The sequence below is a fragment of the Camelus dromedarius genome, chromosome 11 (assembly GCF_036321535.1).
Source record: "Camelus dromedarius isolate mCamDro1 chromosome 11, mCamDro1.pat, whole genome shotgun sequence".
NCBI classification, from domain to species: Eukaryota; Metazoa; Chordata; class Mammalia; order Artiodactyla; family Camelidae; genus Camelus; species Camelus dromedarius.
The window spans coordinates 19,648,935-19,671,101 of NC_087446.1; the positions used below are offsets into that span (position 1 = coordinate 19,648,935).

General features: G+C 40.2%; 1 protein-coding gene across 4 annotated transcripts in view; it reads left to right on the forward strand.

The window, feature by feature from the left end:
* Positions 1–22,167, forward strand: part of SYT1 (synaptotagmin 1) — a 618,694-nt gene that overhangs the window by 528,216 nt on the left and 68,311 nt on the right. For all 4 annotated transcript variants that reach the window (XM_031463091.2, XM_031463090.2, XM_064491557.1 and 1 more), the window contains exon 9: positions 12,673–12,790. In XM_031463091.2, the coding sequence (XP_031318951.1) occupies positions 12,673–12,790 (118 nt within the window). The remainder of the gene's footprint in view (positions 1–12,672; positions 12,791–22,167) is intronic.

The following is a 22,167-nucleotide window of genomic DNA, read 5'->3' on the forward strand; positions in this document are numbered from 1 at the left end:
AAAAATCTGATGAAACTGACCAGAACTTTATGGGTCCGTTTTTCATTCACATTTTCTAGAAGCTAAGTTTCCCTCATTAAAAATATGATGTTCTAAAGTCGAAAACTGAATGCCATTACAACTAAAGAGGAAAATTATTGTAGTTTAAAATGCCTTGAGTTACAGTTGCATTATATGTTTTAAAAAAATTCTTTTAGTCGTCATTTCTCATAACAATCTGCAGTGTACTTTACGTAGCTAAAAAACCCCTGGCATGTCAGCAGGGTCATTCCAGCTGTCAGTCTGAATATAGGCAGGACGAAGGAAAGAAGGCATGCCTGTCTGCTTTGTCTGAAGAGAAGAACTTCTGTTTGGATTTCCCCCATGCTCATCTGCAGATAAACTCTCCTCTTGCACTGTGTATTTCATGACATCCACATTTCCATGCAAGGGACCACTGAACTCTCTAATGATGTTCTGATTTTCTTAACCATGAACACCAGTGAACTTTCCCCGAGGCAAACCAGGTGGAAGCTAAATTATTTCCGCAAAATGAACAGTTTGTGAACTCCTGGCAAATTGAATTCCAAATAATACTTAGAGATGATCTTGACTTCTCCTGTTAAGTCTGCCACAACACACAACGCGTTTAAGACCTACACGAGAAACGCACTAATTAGCTGCATAACCTTTAAGCAAAAGTGAATGAGAACAGAAGATCACCATTGAAGAAGTAAAAGTCAAAAACCCTGAAACAGAAGTAATATGCAGATAGGACAGCTTCACTAAGGAACTGAGGTTAATGTAGATGTTGTTAGAGGTGCTGACTTACCACCTCTGAGATCTGTAATCTATTTTGTGAAGGAGGTAACTGAAGTTAAGCACATTCCTTCAAGTCAGCTATATAGCCAAGATGAAAATCTAAATTCCAGTTCTTGATCTATGTGCCTGTAGTTTGCTGCCCTGTGTACTTTCATCTGTATCTGAAAACTGAATTAAATGGGTTGTGCGTGAGAAAGGCTCTGTTTCCATTACCCACAATCTGATTGTATCATTTTCCCAGTGACACTGAAACCATCAAGTAGATGCAACATGGTTCAAAAGCGGGTACTTTTTTCTTCATCTCAAGTAAAGAAGCCTTCCAGTTCTTCTAGCATTCCATCCAAAGAGGGTTATAATTCCCCTGGAAATGACTAAAAGGGCCATAGTCGTAATTGGGATTTATACCCATTCAGAAATTCAAATATTCCACCTCAGCTATTATATCATCAAGTAATGAGGGTTCTTTTGCATCTTTAGAAGAGCCAGCTGCTCAATGTCTGATAATGAAGAAGTAGTGGAAACCATTTAAAGATGGTTATTCTACTGATATTAAACTAGCAGGAAAATGATATTAATATGTTTCATTTACAGGTTCAATATTTCCAAGCTCTTTTACATCTTTGATTGCATTTTAGTCTTACTAGTTCTTCACTAGAAAATGTAGTTGCATTATTATATATAAATCTAGGTACAGTTTCTCTCCAACCATCAAACTAGCCAAATTCCCAATGTTACCATGTATAATATTTAAAACCTACTCTGTGACTGTGGTTGTTTTCTCTTTGCCTCTTTTTTAGTTTGGTCCTGTCTAGCTATTCCACTAATGACCTTTATTCATTGTCCTTGGCGTGTCTACTCTCCTGGGAAGCTTGATTCCCAAAACCCTACTTCCGTATTCTCTTTGGTTTTAGTAAGAAATCCAAATGATATCTTAACTCTCAAGAAACTTTATTTTCAGTTACGTGCCTGACAGTTCTATTTTTTTTTAACATCATAGTGCATATAATATTGCTTTTCATATTTTCCCCCAGATTCCAAATTTCTTACTATAGCAGAAAAACAAAGAATTGTCACGTTTCACTATCCTAGCCCTTTCCTACAGCAAGACTCAGCCTGTCATGACCTGGAACTGATACTGGCTTTTAGACATATGACAGACACTTGGTTAGGTAAACCTGATGAAAACACAAGCCTTGTTTAATGAAACAGGGAGATAGGGGACAGACACCTGGAGTATATTACAAGTACTGTGCTGAGAGTTTGGAAAGGTGTCCGAGAAACACAAGTAGGGGAGAAGAGCCCACCTCTGATGAGAATGGCTGGGAGATGACAGCTGAGAAGAGGAGTCCAGTAGTAAAGCAAAAGGACGGAGGTTATACCAGGCAAAGCAGCAGGATGTTCAGAGGTTTGGAAACACAGCAGAACATGGTACAGTCAAGAACAGGCAATGGTTCTTGTTCTGTTTCCTGCAACCCAAAATGAATTTGCTGTCATGTAGTGTCATTTCTAAGTGTGCCTCTCCTTTGATATTTCTTTATGTAATAGTTTTATCATTTTCCTTCTTAGGTCCATGGCCTTTATCCTCTAATCTGATGTCATCTTCATAGGTCACCCTTTGAATTTGCAAAATTCCTAAGAGGCTGTCAAAAGGGCGGTTGTGTCTCACCTGGTTCCTCCCATTTCTGCTGTCTTAATTCTTCTTGCTCATAGAGATTCTGAGAGCCAGGAACATTCACAAAGTTGGTCTTTCTTTCCCCTGTACACATTCACCCTCACGTGTCGGACTCCATGTGTTTCCTCTCCAACAATCCATTCCCCAACTCTCGTGGTAGCCTTCCCCTACTGGTGGTATCAAGAACCCTCAAGCCAATCCCTTCAGGAAGGGTCACTTCCCTCTTTATTGTAAAGTGCTTGTACTTTATTGCAAAATTTCATTCTGCCTCTAGACTCTGCTTTTGTATTACATAGTCCTACAGTAATCAATGCTTTCTCTATACCTGGGATTTTAGACCCCCAAGTCATTTTAAATTATATGCTTCCCCTCCCCCCCCCCCCCAGTTTTACTGAGATATAATTGACTATCCATTTTTCCTGTGATCTAACCCCTTCTCTTGTCTCTGACTCTCCTGTACTTTTTTTCTGGCAATTTAGATCCCTTAGAAAGTCTGTTATATTTTTTTTTTGGCGGGGTTGGGGGGGTACTTTCCTTGCATTGGCTTCTCTGGGGAGTCATTATTCCTCATTTTTTCTTTATTCTTCCATGGACTTCACACACAGGCTTCTCTTCTTGGGTAAGGGTTTTCCTTCTTCTGTAAGAGCCATCTTCTCCCAGCATTTTTATCTTAGCTCTTCCTCTTTCTGACTAGGTTATCTAAATTACTGCTGCACCTTCAAATCCATTTTCAAAGAACTATAAACAGCATGTAACCTTGAAAATAATTTCCTCCATTCAGTCAATAATTTCCTGCATCTCCCCTAAAAGTACCCAACTGCAACCTTTTTTAGGGGCTACCAACCCCAACACACTTACCCTTCCCTTCTTGCTGAACCCCTCATGCCGCCTTGCCCTTGTTTAGGACTTGTCTCCGGGCATTTTCTGCTCAGAGGATTTGTTGACACACCTGTCAAGGACACCGCCGGCTGTTCCTACAACAGCCAGGATGCCTCTCTGTTCTGGATTAATAGCAAGTGGGAAGTGGAGTGTTTGTGTACCTCTCGATGGCTTTCTGTTTCTCCCTGTTCTGTTTCCCTATCTTAATGCCAAATCTCTTTGCTGCTGTTAATGGAACTTCAGCATACCATAGTATGTTTTTCAGTGAAACTGCCGTGTGACCTGTATCCCCCGTTTCCATCCTGAAGAGAACTAACAGTCTTTAGCCTTAGCTTGCTTGGGGACATAACCCCTGTGCCTCGCACTTTTCCTTCTGATACAGTGTACAAAATACATCCATTCTCCCTGTCATCTGAGGTTCATATCAAACTGTTTCTGTGGATTTGAATTACTGCAGTTATGTCTCCTGCGTTCTTCCCAGTTGAACTAGTAATGAGGGTCCCGCCACTGAGCCCCTTGCCAGGCAACAGCTCTCATCCCTTTTGAAGGGAACCCACACAACCAAAAAAAGACCCTCAAAATCCTCCTACTGCTTTTTCTGCCGTCCATGAGTTGTTTGATTTTCCTTATCTTCTCTCTTCCCCCTCCCCACCCTCTTGCTAAGGGAAGATAAAACAGAAAAACTAGTTTTTCCCCTTTATTCTCCTTCTCAAATTTCTTTTCTCTCCTCTGTTCCTTTCTCTATTACTTCCCACTGCCATGCCTCTCCAACCTCAATTTATCAGTTACTTTCTCCTGTCTTCTCTCTTTTTTCAAGTCTCCCATTTTCTGGGGACAGACCGAATGTCAAGCTGAAGCGTGAAGTAGAAAAGCTGGGATTGGCCCCTCGGATTTCTCTAACCTTCTCCCCTCGCCAGCTGCTGTGAAACTAGACTAGTGTATACCCTGCTCTTTTTAATGCCTTCTTTTTGGTTCTCTTATGATTTTGAGCTCCTCTTGGCTCACAGGTGGTTCTGCTGTTAACTCTCACAGAAGGAAAAAGCAAGTATGCGTTAACTAGTTTAATGGTGCAGGAAGAACTTGCTTGGAGCGCCCCCTGGAGGTGGCTGGTGGCAGAACTTCGGTCTGCAGAGCGTTCACCCAGCCGGCTCTGAGAAGGAAAAGGGAAACCTTCCTGGGGCAGTGGTGTCCCCTGCTTGTGTGGTATTGCCGCTCCTTGTGGATTTCTTCTTGGTCACCATCCCAGAACTGAAAAGGGGAAAGTGTTCTTTGAATAAAAGCAGCATCTTGGCTTCTGTGTTCTGTTAAGACCCTGTGACCCCAGGATATCCTTTTAAGTTAGTTACAATGCACCCGTGAACATAGCTGTGGAGTGACAGAAGGTCACGAAGTCTTAGCGGTTTTCGAGTATGATTAGTGAACATTTAATGCTGCTCTGCCGGGAAGACTAGATATACATCATTCAAGGGCTTCTCTCAGTCACTAGAGATGACACTTCTCCGAGTTCAAAGTGCCAAGCAACACCTTCCAAGCACTAACTGGCATTGTTTTTCATGAATACTCCAGCACCACTCATGCCTTCTGGCGCAACATTTCTATACAATGGCTTCCTCTGTAACTGCATAGGTCAAATTTGCATTTGTATGCACAAAGAGGTTGCCCCTATTTCAAAATTAACTTAGTATTCACACTTCTGTTTTAAAGAAGACAATACTGGTTCTCATAGTCCAAATGACTATTTGAAGGAGCCCTCAAAGTCACAGGAGGACATGAAAATAGAGTATTTAAAATTGGATCTGAGAATATGAAAAGGAATATATATACACACACATATATGAATCACTACGCTCTAACCAGAAATTACCACAACGTTCATTGTAAATTGACTATACTCCAATGAATGAATGAATGAATGAAAATTGGGTCTGACCCAGAAAATCAAGGACACGTAGTTAACAGAGAGGGAATGTTAAAGGGACAAAGCAGCTTGGTAAAGGTTTCTCTTTAGATACCTTCCACAGGCTGTTCTCCATTATTTTCCCTTCCTCTTCACATGTCCTCGTACAATTGGTCATTTACCTGGATTCCTACTTAGGCCCTCTAATTAAAGCCGCGTCCCAAGCTATGGGGGCGTCTTCACCATCTCCGGAGATCTGCCCACCTCACTTACGTACATCTTCCATAACCCAAGGAACAGTCAACTTAAGTTTAATCCCATGATGAACTGCCATGTCATCCACTAGGGGGCAAAACAGCATTTCATAATATTTTCAAGTACTCAGAAAAATCAAGTTTTAGGGAAAGGTAACAAACGGCAGAATTTTGGGACTACAGCGCTCTATGACGTGAAGAATCTTTTGACAAGGACATTTCTAGGACTCACTTTCCAGTCTGTATTCTGCCCACATTCACCTCCCCATCCACTCAAAATTCATATATGAAATTAACCACAAATTTCTCTACTTTCTCTATTATGGTCCTTTCTAATACTTATTTCTAAAATGGAACTTACCACTTAATGGTAAACTTCTCTTTGTATGCCTGTTCTCCCCAACACAGTAAGTTTCCTAAGTGCAAGAACAAATTTTAATCCTCCTTTCTTCCTAGTACCTCGAAACATGACTGACATACTGAAAAAACCAAGTAAGTGTTTGGCAAACTGAATTAATGAAGTACAAACATTGCTCATTTTCTATGAAAAGTGTAAGGGATCACTAATCACACTTTTGAAAATATTGTTTAGAATGCATTAATTTGTATTAATTATGTCAGTCTAGGCTACAGTAAGAAATTGACCCAAATATGTAATGGTTCAGCAAAAGACATTTATTTCTTGCTCAATCAATAGCACACGGCAGTTCCGTATTGGCAGGTAGGGCTCTTTTACTGAACCATTTGAGGATCCTGGCTCATTGAAACTCCGCTATCTTCAGCATCCAGGTTCCAAGGTCACTGTCACAGTCATAGGAGAGAACAAAGTTCATAGGTAGTTGTCGTGGAGGTCCACACCACTTCTGTTCACATTCCACTTGCCAGAATCCAATCACAAGACTTCACCCAGCTACAAGGAGGGCTGAGAAATGTAGTCTAGCTGTGTGTCTAGGAAGAAGAGGATGGATTTTGACAAATAGCTGGTATTCTCTGCTAGAGCTGAACATCCCATAAACATATATGCATTCTGTGCCAATGAATATGTACAAATCATGTCCAATGTGCCAGGCACCACACATAGTTAAAAGGATACCATATAAAGATGGCCAAGTTCATGTAAGTGAGATACAATCCCACAACCACACAAATCAACACAGGATTACTGTACATAATTACTGTGCGTGATTCCAATACCTGATAACTACAGTCAGTATTTCAAAAGAAGAATATAAGGAACTACTAAAGAATTTTGGAGAAAGGCTTTACTTGGAGAGTCAGGTAAGGCTTCTCTAAATAAACAAAATTTTAGATCAGGTCTGAACGATGAGTAAAAAGTAGGTAAGTTAAAGGGAGAATAACAAGAGGACAGAATGTGTCAGGCAAAAGAACAATTTACAAGACAACACAGTGCAATTAACATGACTTATTCAATGATGTAAAGAAGCTTGATGGGGTTGCAACACCGAGGGGGAAAGTGGATGGAGAGGAGACTGAGGAGTAAGCAGGAACCATACCATGAAGGATATTATAACTGATACTAAAGCTGTGGGTCTTTATCCCAGGAGAGACAGTAGACCTACTTGAGGATTTTAAGCAGATTTGTTATTTAAAAGGTGACCCTGCCCACCATATTGCAGCAGTCAGTTTAAGGAGAACAACTGAGAGACGACTAGACTAACCTAGATGACAGACTGTCAGAGTAGAGGGTAAATATTCTGATATTGGGATATTAGAGTTTTACTGGGAAGGGGTGGAAACAAGTGAACCTACCTAAGAGATGTCTAACAGATAAAATCAGAACTCTAAAGTCAACAGTCAATGGTAATGCCCAGTCTTCTGTCTTGAGCAACTATTTGGAGGCTGTTACCAATACTGAAATAGAGTGAGCCAAGTTTATGAGAAAGATCATAAAATTCAGTTTTTGGCATTTGAGACGAAGATCTGGATGAAATATTCTAATGTGGAAATGACAAGTAGGCAGCGGATTTATGGGTCTAGAGTCCAGATAAAAGATCTAAACTGAAGAAACAATCTTGGGAATCCCTTCTAGATGGTAACTAAAGCCACAGACTGGGATAACACCAGCTTAAGAAAAGAAATGGACTTGGACTAAACCTTGAGAAGGGAGACGAGGAATCAGCAGCCAGAGAGGCAGATAAATCAAGGAAGCATCATACTACAGAATCAAAGGAAGAAAGAGGGAGTCAACAAATTCTGCTGAGAGTTTGGGTTCATGAAAGCTGGAAAACATCTGTGGCTTACTCAGGTGGAGGTCGTTTGAAACCTTAACAGGAGCCATTTCAATAAAACAGAGAAAGCAGTGGATCATGAGTAAATAGGGACAGTGATTACAGTCTATCCCAAAAGAGGTTTGGCTGTGAAAAGGAGCACAGGGGAGTGGCTCTATCTAGAGAAGAGGGTGGTAGAAACAGGATTTTTGTTTTAATAGGAAGCACTCATACAGTTCATTTTATGTGCCAGGGACTCTTCGAACTACTTTACTTGGCCTTCTATTTTACTATTTATTTTGTTCATTGACTTCACATTCTCTATTGTATCCCGGATTCTAGAACAGTGCGTGGCACACAGGAGATGCCCAATAAAAACGTTTCATGAACAAACAAGTGAAATGCCCGTGCCTCAGTCCGGTGATGTTTCCGTCACTCTGTCCTGCACTCTGCTGTTACTTTCAATAGGCATTTTGACTTCCTACTTTCATCATTCTTAGATCACTTCAGAATATCCACTTTTCTGTTGCTAATTATTATTTCTAGTAGGACTTCAAGTGTATCTCTTAAAATAAAAGTTAAAGATAACTGTGAAAAATCTTGAAGATAATAAATCATAAATAGAAATCTGTCTTTAACTGAATAACATGAGTTTTATGCTTATAGAAGAGTAATGAGTTTAAGCAGTGAGGACTTTGCACACGCGTCCCTGTGCCTAGAACATTCTTGCCCAGTTCTTCACAGGGTTCGCACTGAATACTCCTGTGGAATCGTCCCATCTCAGCTCAGGTACTTCAAGGACACTTCATGTCACCAGCCACCATATACACTAGCTCTGGCTGAGAGGGGGAGCTGGAAGACACACCCTAAAGCTACATTTATATGGCAGGCACATTCATTTTACAAAGGATGTTTATTTGGGGTGGCTGGAAAAACTGACCCTGATTATTGGGGATAAACATCTCCAAGTCAAGCCTTCGTTCCTTCCTCAGTTCTATCACTAGACCCTGGAAAGGTTTAACCTTCTCTGCTCCCACAGCATCTGTGCCTCATATAGGGTGCAGTTAACACATTATATTGTTATTCTGTTTGAATTTGTCCTTCCACGACACTCTGAACTTCAGGTCACCTTATTCATCGAGGTATCTATGGAACCTAGACTAGAACCTGGAAGAGTCTTTGGTGAAACTCAACCACTGTTCAATAAGAAATAAATGAATAATTGAACGAAGACCAAGTTAATAGATTGTATAGCACCCTCACAAAAAATCAGTATTAAAAGCAGTAACACGGTCTGCTTCGCCTGAACAATTTACTGTACATTTGTACACAGGCCGGATTCAGTCTTTTTAGCCTGGGTACGTCCACAGCAACACCTCACACTGTGACCATCTGGACCATCAGATGTAAATACCGACTTGGCAGACACTTCAGGGGTAGGAGAGTAGTTACGGGAATAAAATGAATTTGAAAGATACCACCACACAAAGGATATATTTAAGGCCACCCGTTCTGCTATTAAAATTTAAAGCCTGTCATTGTCCTTTCTTACAAATGAATAACATTTTTGCATTTTTGCATATAGAGAATACGCAAATAGTCTAGATTTTCATTTTGAGAGATTATTGGACTGCCATTTGTCTGTTAGCTCTGAATAGATTCCCAACCTCAGAGAAAAACCTTCTATTCAGAGAACCTCTTGCTAATTTAACACAGAGAAAAATCTTACAATTAACATAAATAGAATATGTCCTTTTAAAATGTCACAGCCTTTAGCCAATTCAGGTACCTTTTTAAAAACTCATTCCAAAGAACTGCATTTCCAACAAGCATGTGAACTTAGCCCCATTTGCGAAGGTCATTAAAGCAAACACCTCTTTTTACACGTGAAATAATGGATGGTGCTATTAAAGTCATCAAGTAAATATTCATTTTAAATCAAGCTTTTCATTTATCCATTGGAGATGACCTCCGTTCCAATAACTATAATGCTTTTCAGAAAGGAAAGGTATTACTGTAGTTGTCTGTTAAGTCATTAATTTGTGTCTACTCTATTCAGCGGCTACTTGAAAAAAAAATCAGAATTATCAAACTGCTCAGAACAAAGGTGCTTTCTGATTGTCAGCTCCACATTCTAAAAGAGCAGGTTAATTTCTCTGAATCTCACAGCTGGAACTCTCTAACACTAACTGGCAGTTTCCACCCAGTGATCAAGGCTATTGACTGAAATAAATGATACATACAGCTGAAGTTCCTAATAGTAATAAGGCCCCGTCACGAGCTAATCGCAGCAGCAAAAGCACTCATCTGTCAGCTGCAACCCTATAGGATCCTGGAATTATCTTATAAAAACGACACGTCCAGAAATGTTTTCATTTCCAGTTTTAGGAAAGGAGCTACATCTACAGCACTAGACACAAAGAAGGAGCTCCAAATATATTCATTAGTTGACTCGCTGATTAAACTGAGAGACACTTTTGATAGAACACTGGTGTCTGTGCTGTGTACAAAGCAAAAGGTGAGTGAGGTTCTCACTTCAATGCAATCAGCCAGCAGTGATTTATAAGCCCTTATTATGCACCTTATTAAGAAGTGTAAGGTACAACCCCTGTTCTGGAGTTTAGAGTGAAAGGAACTCACCTATATGAAAGAAACAGAAAAAACATCCCTAAGCACCATACTCCTGGCTATAAGGCAATCAGCAGCAGAAATCCATGTGGGCTGGCATCATAAGGAGGTACTTTATCATTAAAGATTTGGAGCTTGGACTAGGGCTGAATAGTTAGGGGTAATTTGATTAGGCAGAAGGGACTAAAGTCACTCTAGATAAATTTCCTGACTAAGCAAAACTCTACTGGATGGGAGCGAATATAGGTAAGATAACCGAGAGGTAGTCATTGCTCTGGTGACTGCCAGTAATAAGCTCCCCAGAGAGGCGATTGTGGCGAACAGACAGAATCCTGCAAAAAAGAACCCTCCTAATGAGCATTTTTGAACAGCAATTTCATTCATTTCCATTTCTCTTGTCTCCTAAAGTTCAGATGAATTTGTCTGTACTTTGTATTAATTTCTGTGCTACTGACACCCATTCTGTATTTTCAGAGACTGTGACAAGTAATTTTTTCCACTAGATTCTCCTGATGTGTAAATTAATTCCTAGGGGCGAGTAGGCACTTCAGGTGAATTTAGCACATTAGAAGTAACTCTCTATTATCTACACTAATGGAAGGGAGGTACGACCTGGGTAATTCAAAATGGGAGAATCATCTAAATCTCCATGTATTTACTTTCTGAAAATGTGTGGAAAGTAATAATTCAGGGAAGGACCTTGTCTTCAAGGAGTTTATAGTCATGTGGGGAATTGACATGTGCAATCAGACAAAAAAAGTCCTTAGTAACCTAAGAGACAATGGGTAAGATGCTCTAAGAACTCAAGGAATGAAAGAACCGAGGCTATACACACATGCTGTAATGTTCGGGGGGGTTGTCTGTTTACTTAATGGAGGTATTAGGGATGGAACCCGGGACTCCAAGCATGCGCTCTGCCGCTGAGCTATACCCACCCTTCTATGTGGTAATGTTTTCAATTAAAGTATTACTTTGATTAAGCAGAAAGAGGTACCAGTTCTCACACACACATTGAATATATTACTTCTCACCTATAGATAAATCATGTCATAGGTAGATACCCTTTCCTTTTTCAAAGATGGATTTAATGACTACCCCCACAGGAATCGCCGCAGTGGAGACTCCGGCTAAGTTAGCCAATTTAACACAACATCAAGTTACAGATAAGGCCCAAAACAGTCCTATTAAGAGTTTAACAGGAGAGGACCTGAGGATATGGCTTCTGCAGATAGACTTCTAACATCAGAATGCGGTATGGAGGTCTGACACAACCATTACCTTCTCTGGAATCACTGTTTGGGGGTGAGGGGAAGATACTAAAAAATCAACCCTGATTTGCCATCTATACCCTTCATCCCCTATGCCAGAGAGCAATGGAGAGCCTCCGGCATCCAAGAATACAACTCCACACCCTCTTGCTTATAAATATGAATGCAGAAATTCTGCACGTGTTCGATACCATGGTTTTTAGTCATCCTCAAGAGTAAGACACTTAAGGTGGGAGAACACATAGGTCTCTTTTCTGAGAAAGGTACAAGTTCTCTATATAGCATCATCATTTTAAATACTTATCAGTTGTTCAGAAATATTCAGGCATAGGACTGGTGGATGTTCTTGGAACTGAAATATGGCACTAATTAAATCATGTGAGGGTTTGAGAAACTTTGTATTACTATGTATTTGGGTTTTAACCTACCACTTAGATTTTTTTTTTTTTTTTACACATTTTAGGATAAAGAAAAACGCAGTTAGACCTCACTTGAGATGAGTACAACTAAAAGTGAAAAAACTTACACTTTGTTGTATTTCTGCTATTAGTAATTTAGAATTTCTCATCAATAAATAGAATTTAAGTATAACACAAATGCAAGTCTTCTATTCAAAAATCTAAATACCAAGTATTAGACATAACCCTATTTTGAAATGTTAAAAAAAAAAATTAAGTAGGTTGATTCTACCCAAAGAATGTTAGGTTCTTTTCAAAGCTATTTAATCAAGTTACGAATTTTTGCCAGGAGTTTGGCAGTACTATTCAGAATGCAGTCTCTAAAAATGTCATCTTGGTCTCATCTCCTGAACCATTGAATTATGGATATGTTTTGATGAATGTTGAAGTATAAATGAGCTATTTAAAAACTGAAATGGGTTCCAACCACTCCTGATACCTTAGTGAACGCACGACTACTGGTTAATGCCAAGAGTTTTCAAAGTCTAATTGTCATAGTCCTCCTCCCTGAGTTTACAATGTATATGTACAAACTACAGTCACTTTTGTTTGGAAAATGACTTACACTTTCTTATTGGTTTTCATAGCAAGAGAAACTGGGCGATATCTGCTTCTCCCTTCGCTATGTACCTACTGCTGGCAAGTTGACTGTTGTCATTCTGGAGGCAAAGAACCTGAAGAAGATGGATGTGGGCGGCTTATCTGGTAAGTCTGTGATGCTCATTGTGTGTGTGGTGTTTTTAAATGCTGTTTCATCCTTGACACCGAAGGCGTAGCACACATGCCACGACTCCCCGCTCCTTAACTGATCACAGTTCTCTTTCCTACGGAGCCTGGAAGCAGTCTCAGGATTCATCCCACCACAGAGCCCCGGGAAGCCAGTCTCAGTTTATTGGAATTGGCATAGAAGATGTAACCTATTTGCCTCCTTCATAGCCAAAGTATCAATTGTCAGTCCTACACCACTGAAAGCTGAATGTTTTTGCTGCTCTTTTGAAAGGCAATTCTTATGACCACTTGTAATTTTGTCGTGGGTTGTTTTTTGGTTTTTCTTTTTTTCAAAATTTATGATATGAAAGATAGTTTTTATCTGAGATTTATTAGGTAAATACTTATAAAGAATTACATATTAGGCAAATGTATCAAATATAGCCTAACAGTTTTTAACAACGGTGTTTCATTGAACAGTCAGCATTTCAAATATATGTGAACAGTACCTGGTGGAGAGGGAATCCTCATGGTAATGCTTTTTTTTTTTTTTTTTTTTTTTTACAGCTTATATTGGGGATGGGGGAGACTTTGGGATTTGAAGTTCTCTAGAACCCAATTTTAGGTTTTTTTTAAAAAAAAAAAAAAAAGCAAAGTATACTCTTGCTCAAAAGCAGTCAGCACAAGAACTTGTCATCTCCATAGCTGAGCCCAGTTTTTATTTTCTTCTCTGTGTGATCAAATCAGTTCTGTTTTTGCTTTTCTAATAAATCACTCAAGTGTGAGAAATGTTCTTGCTATGTCACAGGGTCACCCTAAATAGTGTCTAGCTGTCACTGTGGTGGTGGAGTTAGAACCAACATTACTGGGTATTCAGTGATCTCTCTAATAAAAATGTTGCAGATTTCCAAAGCCACTCTAATGCATCATGGCGATTTTATATTCTGAAGCCTAACAGCTAAAAAACGCTACAGCTACATTTCCACTTCCTGAACCACTAATTTGCCATCCAGATTCTCCCGGTGCCCAAGTTTATTGCTGTTGATAAGTCAGTCGCCTGGGGAAGCTGCACCACCTCTTTCATGTCACTAAGACCCCACTTTAAAATGCACTGCTTTCACTGCCTAGGAGCCGAACAGAGCAAATTTAAAACAATGGTCAGTTTCTTTCAAAGACCTAGAGTATTTATCGTGCCTAAGGTGCAGAATATATGCATATACATACGCACATGCCTATAGACATACAGCTTTCCTGGCACTGTCCATGGAAAAAGCCTAGAAACAAAGACCGACCCAGTAGCAGTGAGCATCCAGAGAGTCAGAAATGGTTTGAAAATACAGTTTCTCACTAAGAGAATCTGGGCCTTACTGGAGAAATGGAAGATTCCAGGTATGGCCCAGGAACTATACAAAACAAGCCCAGAAATCTCATCTTACCAGAAAGCATGGCAACTATGGAAGACTTAAGGGGGTCATGTCACAAGACTTAGGAGCCTCCGTGAAGAGGCTTCTGCTGGCCAAAGATGTGATAATTTGAACATCAATGATGGTAATAAATACCAAGCACTTAAACCTAAAACAACAGAGTATTTAACGTGCAGAGAAATTTTTAGGCACAAGAGCAGTTCACGCCCAGATTTCTGTTTAGTATCCTGAGTGATGACTTCAGACACTTTTGACCTTTCTCCTTCCCTTGGCTCAGCAGCCAGCTCTAATTACAGGGTTCCTCCATATCCTCTCTCTCCCCGTCCTTTCCAGACTCTCGTGCCAACCATCTCATCACCTGTGCCTAGTGGTCTTCCTCCCAGTTCACCTGATACCCCTCCTCAGAGGTCCAGAAGCAGCTCTCCCATGATGCCAGCTGGAACTTCAGGCTCCCTTACTTGTTCAGTCTTCTCTTCCAAGGTCCCAGAAATGAGTTCCCCTGGTCATAGAAAGAAATTGCAACTACAACTTGTTTGTCAAAGTTTGTGCCTCCTGACACTCTGACTTCTCTTCCATCATCCATCTCTCTTGCTGTTTGGTGGCCTCAGAGAGGCTACAGGCATTTTTGAGATTGAGCCCAGGGACGCTGTCCCTGGTAGAACGTATTCACATGGCCTGTACTCGTATCTCTGGGTAGTTTGGTTACTGCTGGGCATCTCAGCGAAGGAAGGACTTCTGGGATGACTCCTGCCACCCAGTGGACTAACTTAGCACTGTGGCCTGAAAGGGGCCAGGCCAGAGGTCACATCTAATTTACTGTTTCTAACTTTATATTCTTGACTCTATTCTTTACTTTTTTCCAAACATCAACCTACATTTACTGAAAATGGCTAGTTAATTGGAACCAAAGTGGGCTGTTTTGCCAGGGTTTACAATTACATTAGCTTCAGGAACGACCCAACCTGGTTTCATCCCTAAATCTGAATTGCCTGGAATGACTTGGCTCAATTGTTAAATATTAAATTAAGGCTATTTAAAGTCTTAATATCCTTAAAGAGTCCTCATCTTAAGGGCTCCCTGCTGCCTGTGAAATTAAGTCATCATCACTGAGGTCTATGTGATATAGATTCTTCCAGACCTCACCATATTTCTGTATTTTAACCAAGGTGACCAAATACTTGTCTCCAAACAGCCTATGTCATTCGCTGCCTCCATTCTTTGGTCAGTTCCTTCCCCTGGAATTCTCTTCCATCCAAAGTCTAGCTAAATCCTATCCATTCTTTGGATCCAGCTCAAGTCTTATTTCCTTCATTCATTGAACAACCATGCATTGCTTCCCTACACTGTGTTAGGCATTGTTTTGAAACTAGGTTCACATCAGTGGACAAAACCACCAAAGAACCCTGCCCCCCTCCAGCTTACCTTGTAGCATGGGGGAAAATGCGACAGGATGCTCAAAAATAAGAAGAGCACAAGGTACGGGAAGAGGTGCTAAGTGCTACAAAGGACGCACAGCAGGGCAGCAGGATAAGGAAGGTTGGGAGGAGTTTTAAATGGGGTGGTCAGAGAAAACCTCGTGAGTAGATGCCATTTCGGCAGCAACCTGGAGGAGGTGAGGAAGTGAGCCATGGGGTGCCTGGAAGAGAGAGCATTTTAGGTGGAGGATTCCATGAAGCCTTTTTTGACATATCCCAGAACAACGAATCTTTTTTTTTTTTTTTTAATGCCAGTAGTTGTTTACACCCTTCAAATATCACTCTTCTCTCACTAGACTGTGCCCTATATTTATGCACCCAAAGTGCCTGCACTGACTGGTAGCACTGAGCAGAGCTGCTGAAGGAATAATGAATTATTTACAAAGGAGCTATGGCCTGGAAAAAACAAGTCTTGCATTTCAAATTTGTTTAACCTATTTACCATTAAAATAACTTTGAGCACTTAGATGGTCTGTCTCAAAGTACGTTGACCTATGTCCGAGGAGACCAAAGTTATATAATGAGATCATTCCAGGTAATTCCAATACCAAACTACATTTGCTGGAAAATGGCTAGTTAACTGGAACCCAAGTGGGGGTTTTTTTGCCAGCATTTAAATCTCAGTCTGCCACTGCCAGCCATTTGACATTGGATAAGTTACCTAGCTTTCTAAGCCTCAGTTGCATTATCTGTGAGGTGGGAGTAATAAGAGACTCTTGTTTATAAGGTTATTGTGAGAAATAAATGAGAGCAGACTAACAAGCTCACTGGATATTACTGTAATTATTTCTATTAGTAATGCTATTGAATCCTAAGCTAAATATGCAAAATGTGAAAGCAGCCAATGGACAGTTTAACCAATTGCTTGATTCAGTGGAAAGAAAAGAAAGTTTGATGGGGTTGGCTGCTCAGTTCAGAGGAAATGGTGCAGTAGACCCGTGTTTTGCACAGACCCAAAAGTTAATTAAGACAAGGTATGGAATTCAGATGAGGTATGGAATTCATCAACAAAAAAGATTGAAAATAAGAAATGGAAACATTTTAAAAACTAATTTCTTACTACCCTTTAACAGGGTTGGTTTCTTTCTTTTCTACTGTGTTAATTCAAAATGAATTGCCCTAAGATTTTGCCTCTATCATAAACCCAAAAGAGAAAAACATGTGAAACCCAACTCTTACTTTACAGTGACAGTCTTGATTGGACCATCCACATACCTACAGCAGACCCCTGAACTGTCATGCTTCACATTACAACTCTCAAGTACTTGTGAGCAACTGTCAGTGTTTCTGAATCTAGCTATTTGTACTGAAATGTTGAATCTTTCAGGCTTCAAGGCTGTTCTTCAGGAGCAAGTTGATGCAGTAGGAAATGAATAGCTTTTTTGCCCTGTACTTAGAGAAAAAAATCAAGCCTTCTGCCTAGGAACCACATCTTAATATTCATCTGCACATTTGGAGTACATCTCCCTTCAAATAAGAAATGTTTCCTTTTGGTTAAAAGAGAGGGAGGACATGAAAAATGCCTTAGTTCATTCAGGCTGCTATAACAGGATACCGTAACATGGGTGTCTTGTAAAGAGAAAGTTCACACAGCTCTGGAGGCTGTTAAGTCCAAGATCAAGGTGCCAGCAGGCTCACTGTCTGGTGAGAACCTGCTTCCTGGTTCATAGCTGGTGTTTTCTCTGCGTTGTCACACGGTGGAAGGAACAAGGGAGCTCTCTGTGGAGTCTCTTTTATGAGGTCACTAATTTCATCCATGAGGGCTCCACCCTCAAGACCTAATCACCTCCCAAAGGTCCCACCTCCAAAAGCCATTGCATTAGGGTCTCTGATTCAATGTATGAATTTTTAGGGGAACATTAACATTCAACCTATAGCAAAGAGATCTAAGAAACTGCAAGCATCAAAAAAGTTAAGGATTCCTAAAAGTATGAGGGTATATGTCTTACATTTTCTAGCTGTGTAATTTTTATGTTTGAATTTATACCTGTGTAGACGCTCAAGTCAGAAATAACTAAGTAGCTTCTTCCTACCTCCTTGGCCCCATGACGTCACAGATACTCGTTTGTCTTTTTTGTGTGTGTCATCCTAGAAATTTGAGACTTCTGAGTACAGGTTTAATGAGGAGTGTCAAGATTGTAAGTTCAATTTGAGCTTTCTATCACAAATTAAACAAAACTCTGACAGTTTCCCAACAAGTACAGTAACTGTTGAAGCAAAGACACAACTTCTGAATCAGCAAAATGGAAATGATCATAAGCTTTTAAGTTTCTGTATTAAGGAGAAGGTCTGTTTTTCGACTTAAATATGAACATTGTTCTCAACTGTTAAGAAGTCATTATCACACTTTCCTAATTTAGAAAACCTTTTATAACTTGGTTTTTTCATGTGGTCTTCATGATAGACCTGGGAGGTAGTTTCTGAAGGTGATATTCTCAGAAAATTGAAGCTTAGAGACGTAAGTCATCCTGTTCCATGTCTGGCACGGAGAAGGTGGCATTCACTACTGGCAACTGCTTTTGTGAAAACTGACACTCGAAGTCACCTGATTTGTAGACAGGATAGCTGGGACCGAAGTCCAGGTTCTCCAATTCCCCAGCATAGAACGTCTCAAAGACCGTTGCATTTCCCTCTTCCCCTGAAGCTAGAACATAATCCTTTTGAAATTTTTCTACGTGTCTGTAGTACTGGGAACCATGGCAAACAGATAAGGATAACAATTTGCAGCACTGCAACTCTGATAGGGTTTGTATTTACCTAAACTGTGAGAACACCAAAAACATGTCAAGCCTTGGCAGGAGGAGAATGCTGGGGAAAGCAGGAAGGACTGAAGTCACATGGACCCGTTCCAGCTGTCTGCTGAAGATCAAGCTGCTGGGCAGGTGGCTACAAGGGGGATCAGATCAAGGACATCCTCAGAGCTGGTTGGACAAAGTGTGGTGGAAAGTGTTCCCCCTTACTTACTGTCTTTTCCCCCATCACTTTCCACCCCAGGCCCCACCCCTAGTCTTCTTCCTGTCTGTCCCCAGTCCTGTCTTATCGCTATGGAATTTATACAGTGAAAAGCAAAGATTGCGGTCAGAGCAGAGATCCCACAAAGCACCTATGTCTCCAAAATTAAGGGCGATGGAATTCACAAACGATAGCAACTACTCGAGAGGGATGATGGGGGAGACTCATGGAGGGGTACACGGTGGTACAAGAGTCACCATCGCTTTATGAGAGACTGCCTGTGTGCGGATAAGCCCCTGACGCCCAAACCAGGAAGATTCACCTTGCCTTCCTAACCCCGCCAGCCCTACCCCCTCACACATGCCTTTCCTTTCTTCAAGACGCAATTTTCAAAAATTTGTCATGGGTTTTTCCTTCTTATTTCTACTGTCCTAGAAATAGAAGTTGGAAAATAGAGCCAATTCAAAGTGTTGAAGTCATCTAGGAAAGAGCAACTCACCCAACCTTGGGGAACCACTAGATTCCATGCAGAACCCATGAATGAGCACAGGCATCGAGCAGTGTTTATCAAGATGTGATATTCCATCTATATCAGAACCACCCAAAGTTCATGTTAAAATTTAAGATTTCATGGACGACCTCAGACCACACTGTCACTGAGTGTCTACGGGTGGGAACCTGGAAACTGCATTTCAAACATCCCCCCATGTTACTCATATGCATCTTACATTTGAAAACTACACTATATAGAGAATGTACAGTTAGCTGAAGCTAGGGTGGAAATCTTATTGCAATATATAAGCATATTAAGTCAACACATTGTATGCTTTAAACTTAAAATGTTTGTCAATTATATCACAATTTAAAATAAGAAAAAGAAAATGCATTTTAGAGGCTTTAATGCTACATCATAATTTTATCCGAGGTCCAGGTCAGCCAAATTCCAAATCAGAATTTTTAGCAGTGATGTAAATATATCCTTTGCCTTATATATTGGAATTTCCTTAAATAAGAAGTCCCTTTTTTTTTTTTTTAATTAGTTCAGTATCCCCTTCCTTGAAAAATACCTTGCCCACATGTCTAAATTATTGTTTCTTCTTCTTCAGTCTTTTCTGACAGAGGACAAAAGCAGTAGGTGGTGTGGTTAAACATTTATGACCACCACTCTTATCTGCCCTTCCATTGGTATTGAAAGCATGACAGAGAAAACCACCCCAAATCCAATTGATTTGGACTAAAAGACACCAGTCTGGGAGCTGGGCCAACAAATAAAGTGGCAAAAACTTATTTGAGCCAATTAGATAGGGATATGCAAATTAATTGGCCATGCTATCAGGGTCAAGCAATCATATGCAAATAAACTGGCATCTTATTGAGCTAACGAGATCAGAATCTGCATAATAAGTTGGCTGTGATGTCAGAAGCCTTCATCATAATTTTAGGCTTGAATGTTACAATATAAAATTCTGTGACACTTCAAAATGCTTAATTACAGTATTGATAAAAATAGTCTGAATCCCTAAGAGGTGAACAAATTGGTCTGAAAAAGGTAAGAAGGATCTTTAAGCTGGATCATCCTACCATGTGAGACCCAGCCAGTTAGGACTGAAGGACTAAAGTGGTTTTAATGAAACATGAAGAGCAGATGTGGGGTGGGGGCTAGATCTGAAATTAAAAGAAGTGAGGGACAGGCTGAAATGTCTTACTGCAGAACAGCACAAAAACTCCTCAGTAAGTCTATCATACAACAAGCGTCATTTGAATACCCAGTCAGTGCACTCTGTTAGCCCTTGGCTCTCCAAGTAAAAATGACAGCAGACACTCTCATAGCACAATGTGAGCCAGACACCATCCTGACATGTGTAAACCTAAGCTTTCCATATGTTAACTGATGTAATCTGCATTTACAACTCTATGAGGTAAATACTACTTTTAATCCTATTTTATTGGTGAAATGGAAGCACACAGAGGTAAACATCTTTCCCCACATCACAGAATTAGTATTTGGCAGATTCACGATTTCAACCCAAGCAGTCTTCAGACTCCACGGGTAAAACATGATTTCCAAGTGCTTATCCTTTCTCACCCGGTTCAACCTGGACAACAGATGGCCAGCTACACGTTATAGCCTGAGAGATGGCCAAAAGTTCTACCTGATTGCAGAATGCCCTCATGCCCCAACTAAAATTCGATCATGGAAGCCAAACTAATATAAATTAGTTGGTTGACTGTTCAATTAGTTTTGGGTTATTTAAATAGCAAAGACAGTAACAACAAGTTCAGAAGATCAGACATCAAAGATTAATACATTTCCAGGCTGAAAGGATCTTGTCAGTTTTTCAATGTACAGATTGGAATGTTATTTTAATGATTGATTCTTAACACACAGAAGAAGATGAGATGCCAAACACAGCAGTTTCAGCTGTATCAGTGGTAGAGGAATAGGGGGATTGCAAGGACGCTATGGAAGAACGTCCAAGTCTAAGGGATTCTAGTGCCTATTAGGTGATAGAGAAAGACTGAAGAAAAAATTTGCCTGCTACTCGAATTATCAAGGGCTGATTCTGGAAGGCAGTATGTGATATTATGGAGCTGGGGGTGGGGGGAGCAATATGATGTAATAGTACAAAGGCTTACTACCCCTATGAAGTGCTACGGGACTCTGCAGGCCAATATTATGTTTAAATAATAAAACTGAAGAGATCTGAATTGAAACAACAGGAAAACAGAGCTGAGCTGAAAACTGTTAACAAGAGATCCAGAAACAGAAGACAGAAACAGAAATAGTTCCAAAGAGGTCTGTGAGTTTTTACCAGTTACCTTGAAACTCCCAATTTTGAAGGTAACATGCATGTTTGCAGCCACTGAAATTCCAAGCTTAGTAAGTCAAAAGAATTTTGCCAGGCTCAGTGAGCCAGCATGCGGTAGATGAGCTTCAGTGCGGGCAAGTTTAGAAATAATACATTGAAAGGAAAAAAAAGAAAGCTATTTTTTAAGTTAGAGTGTGAAATAATAGGGTTAATTATAAACCAAGAAAAGTCACATAGAAACCATCCATTGAAGACATTCAAGTGGGTCACTACAACCAAAGAGGCTTGGTGTTGTCATGGAAGATTGTAAGAATTCAGTATAAATTCAAGAGGGAAAAAATGTCCTACCTTTGTCCCAGACTGAAACTCACCTACCTTAGGAAAGATCTAGTGGGGTTAGAGGACCACAGAGGCAGCTAAACAGGGATGAAGGAGCTGTGTGTGAGGACAGGCTAAGAATACTGGGACTTTGTAGTCTGGAAAACAAAGGCTGAGCTGAGATCTGATTAAAGTCAGAAAATCATGAAAGGCAGAGCTGGAGTGATACCTCACTGTTTATCACATCTCACAATGCTGGAGTTAGGAAGTGACTTTGAAGATTGAAGGAGAATAGATAAAAGGGAGGGCCGTTGAGAACAAGCTCAAAGGCACCTTTCTACTCTAAAATTCTTCATCAAATTTTCTTTGCTACTTTACAGTTGGGTAGTAAAAAA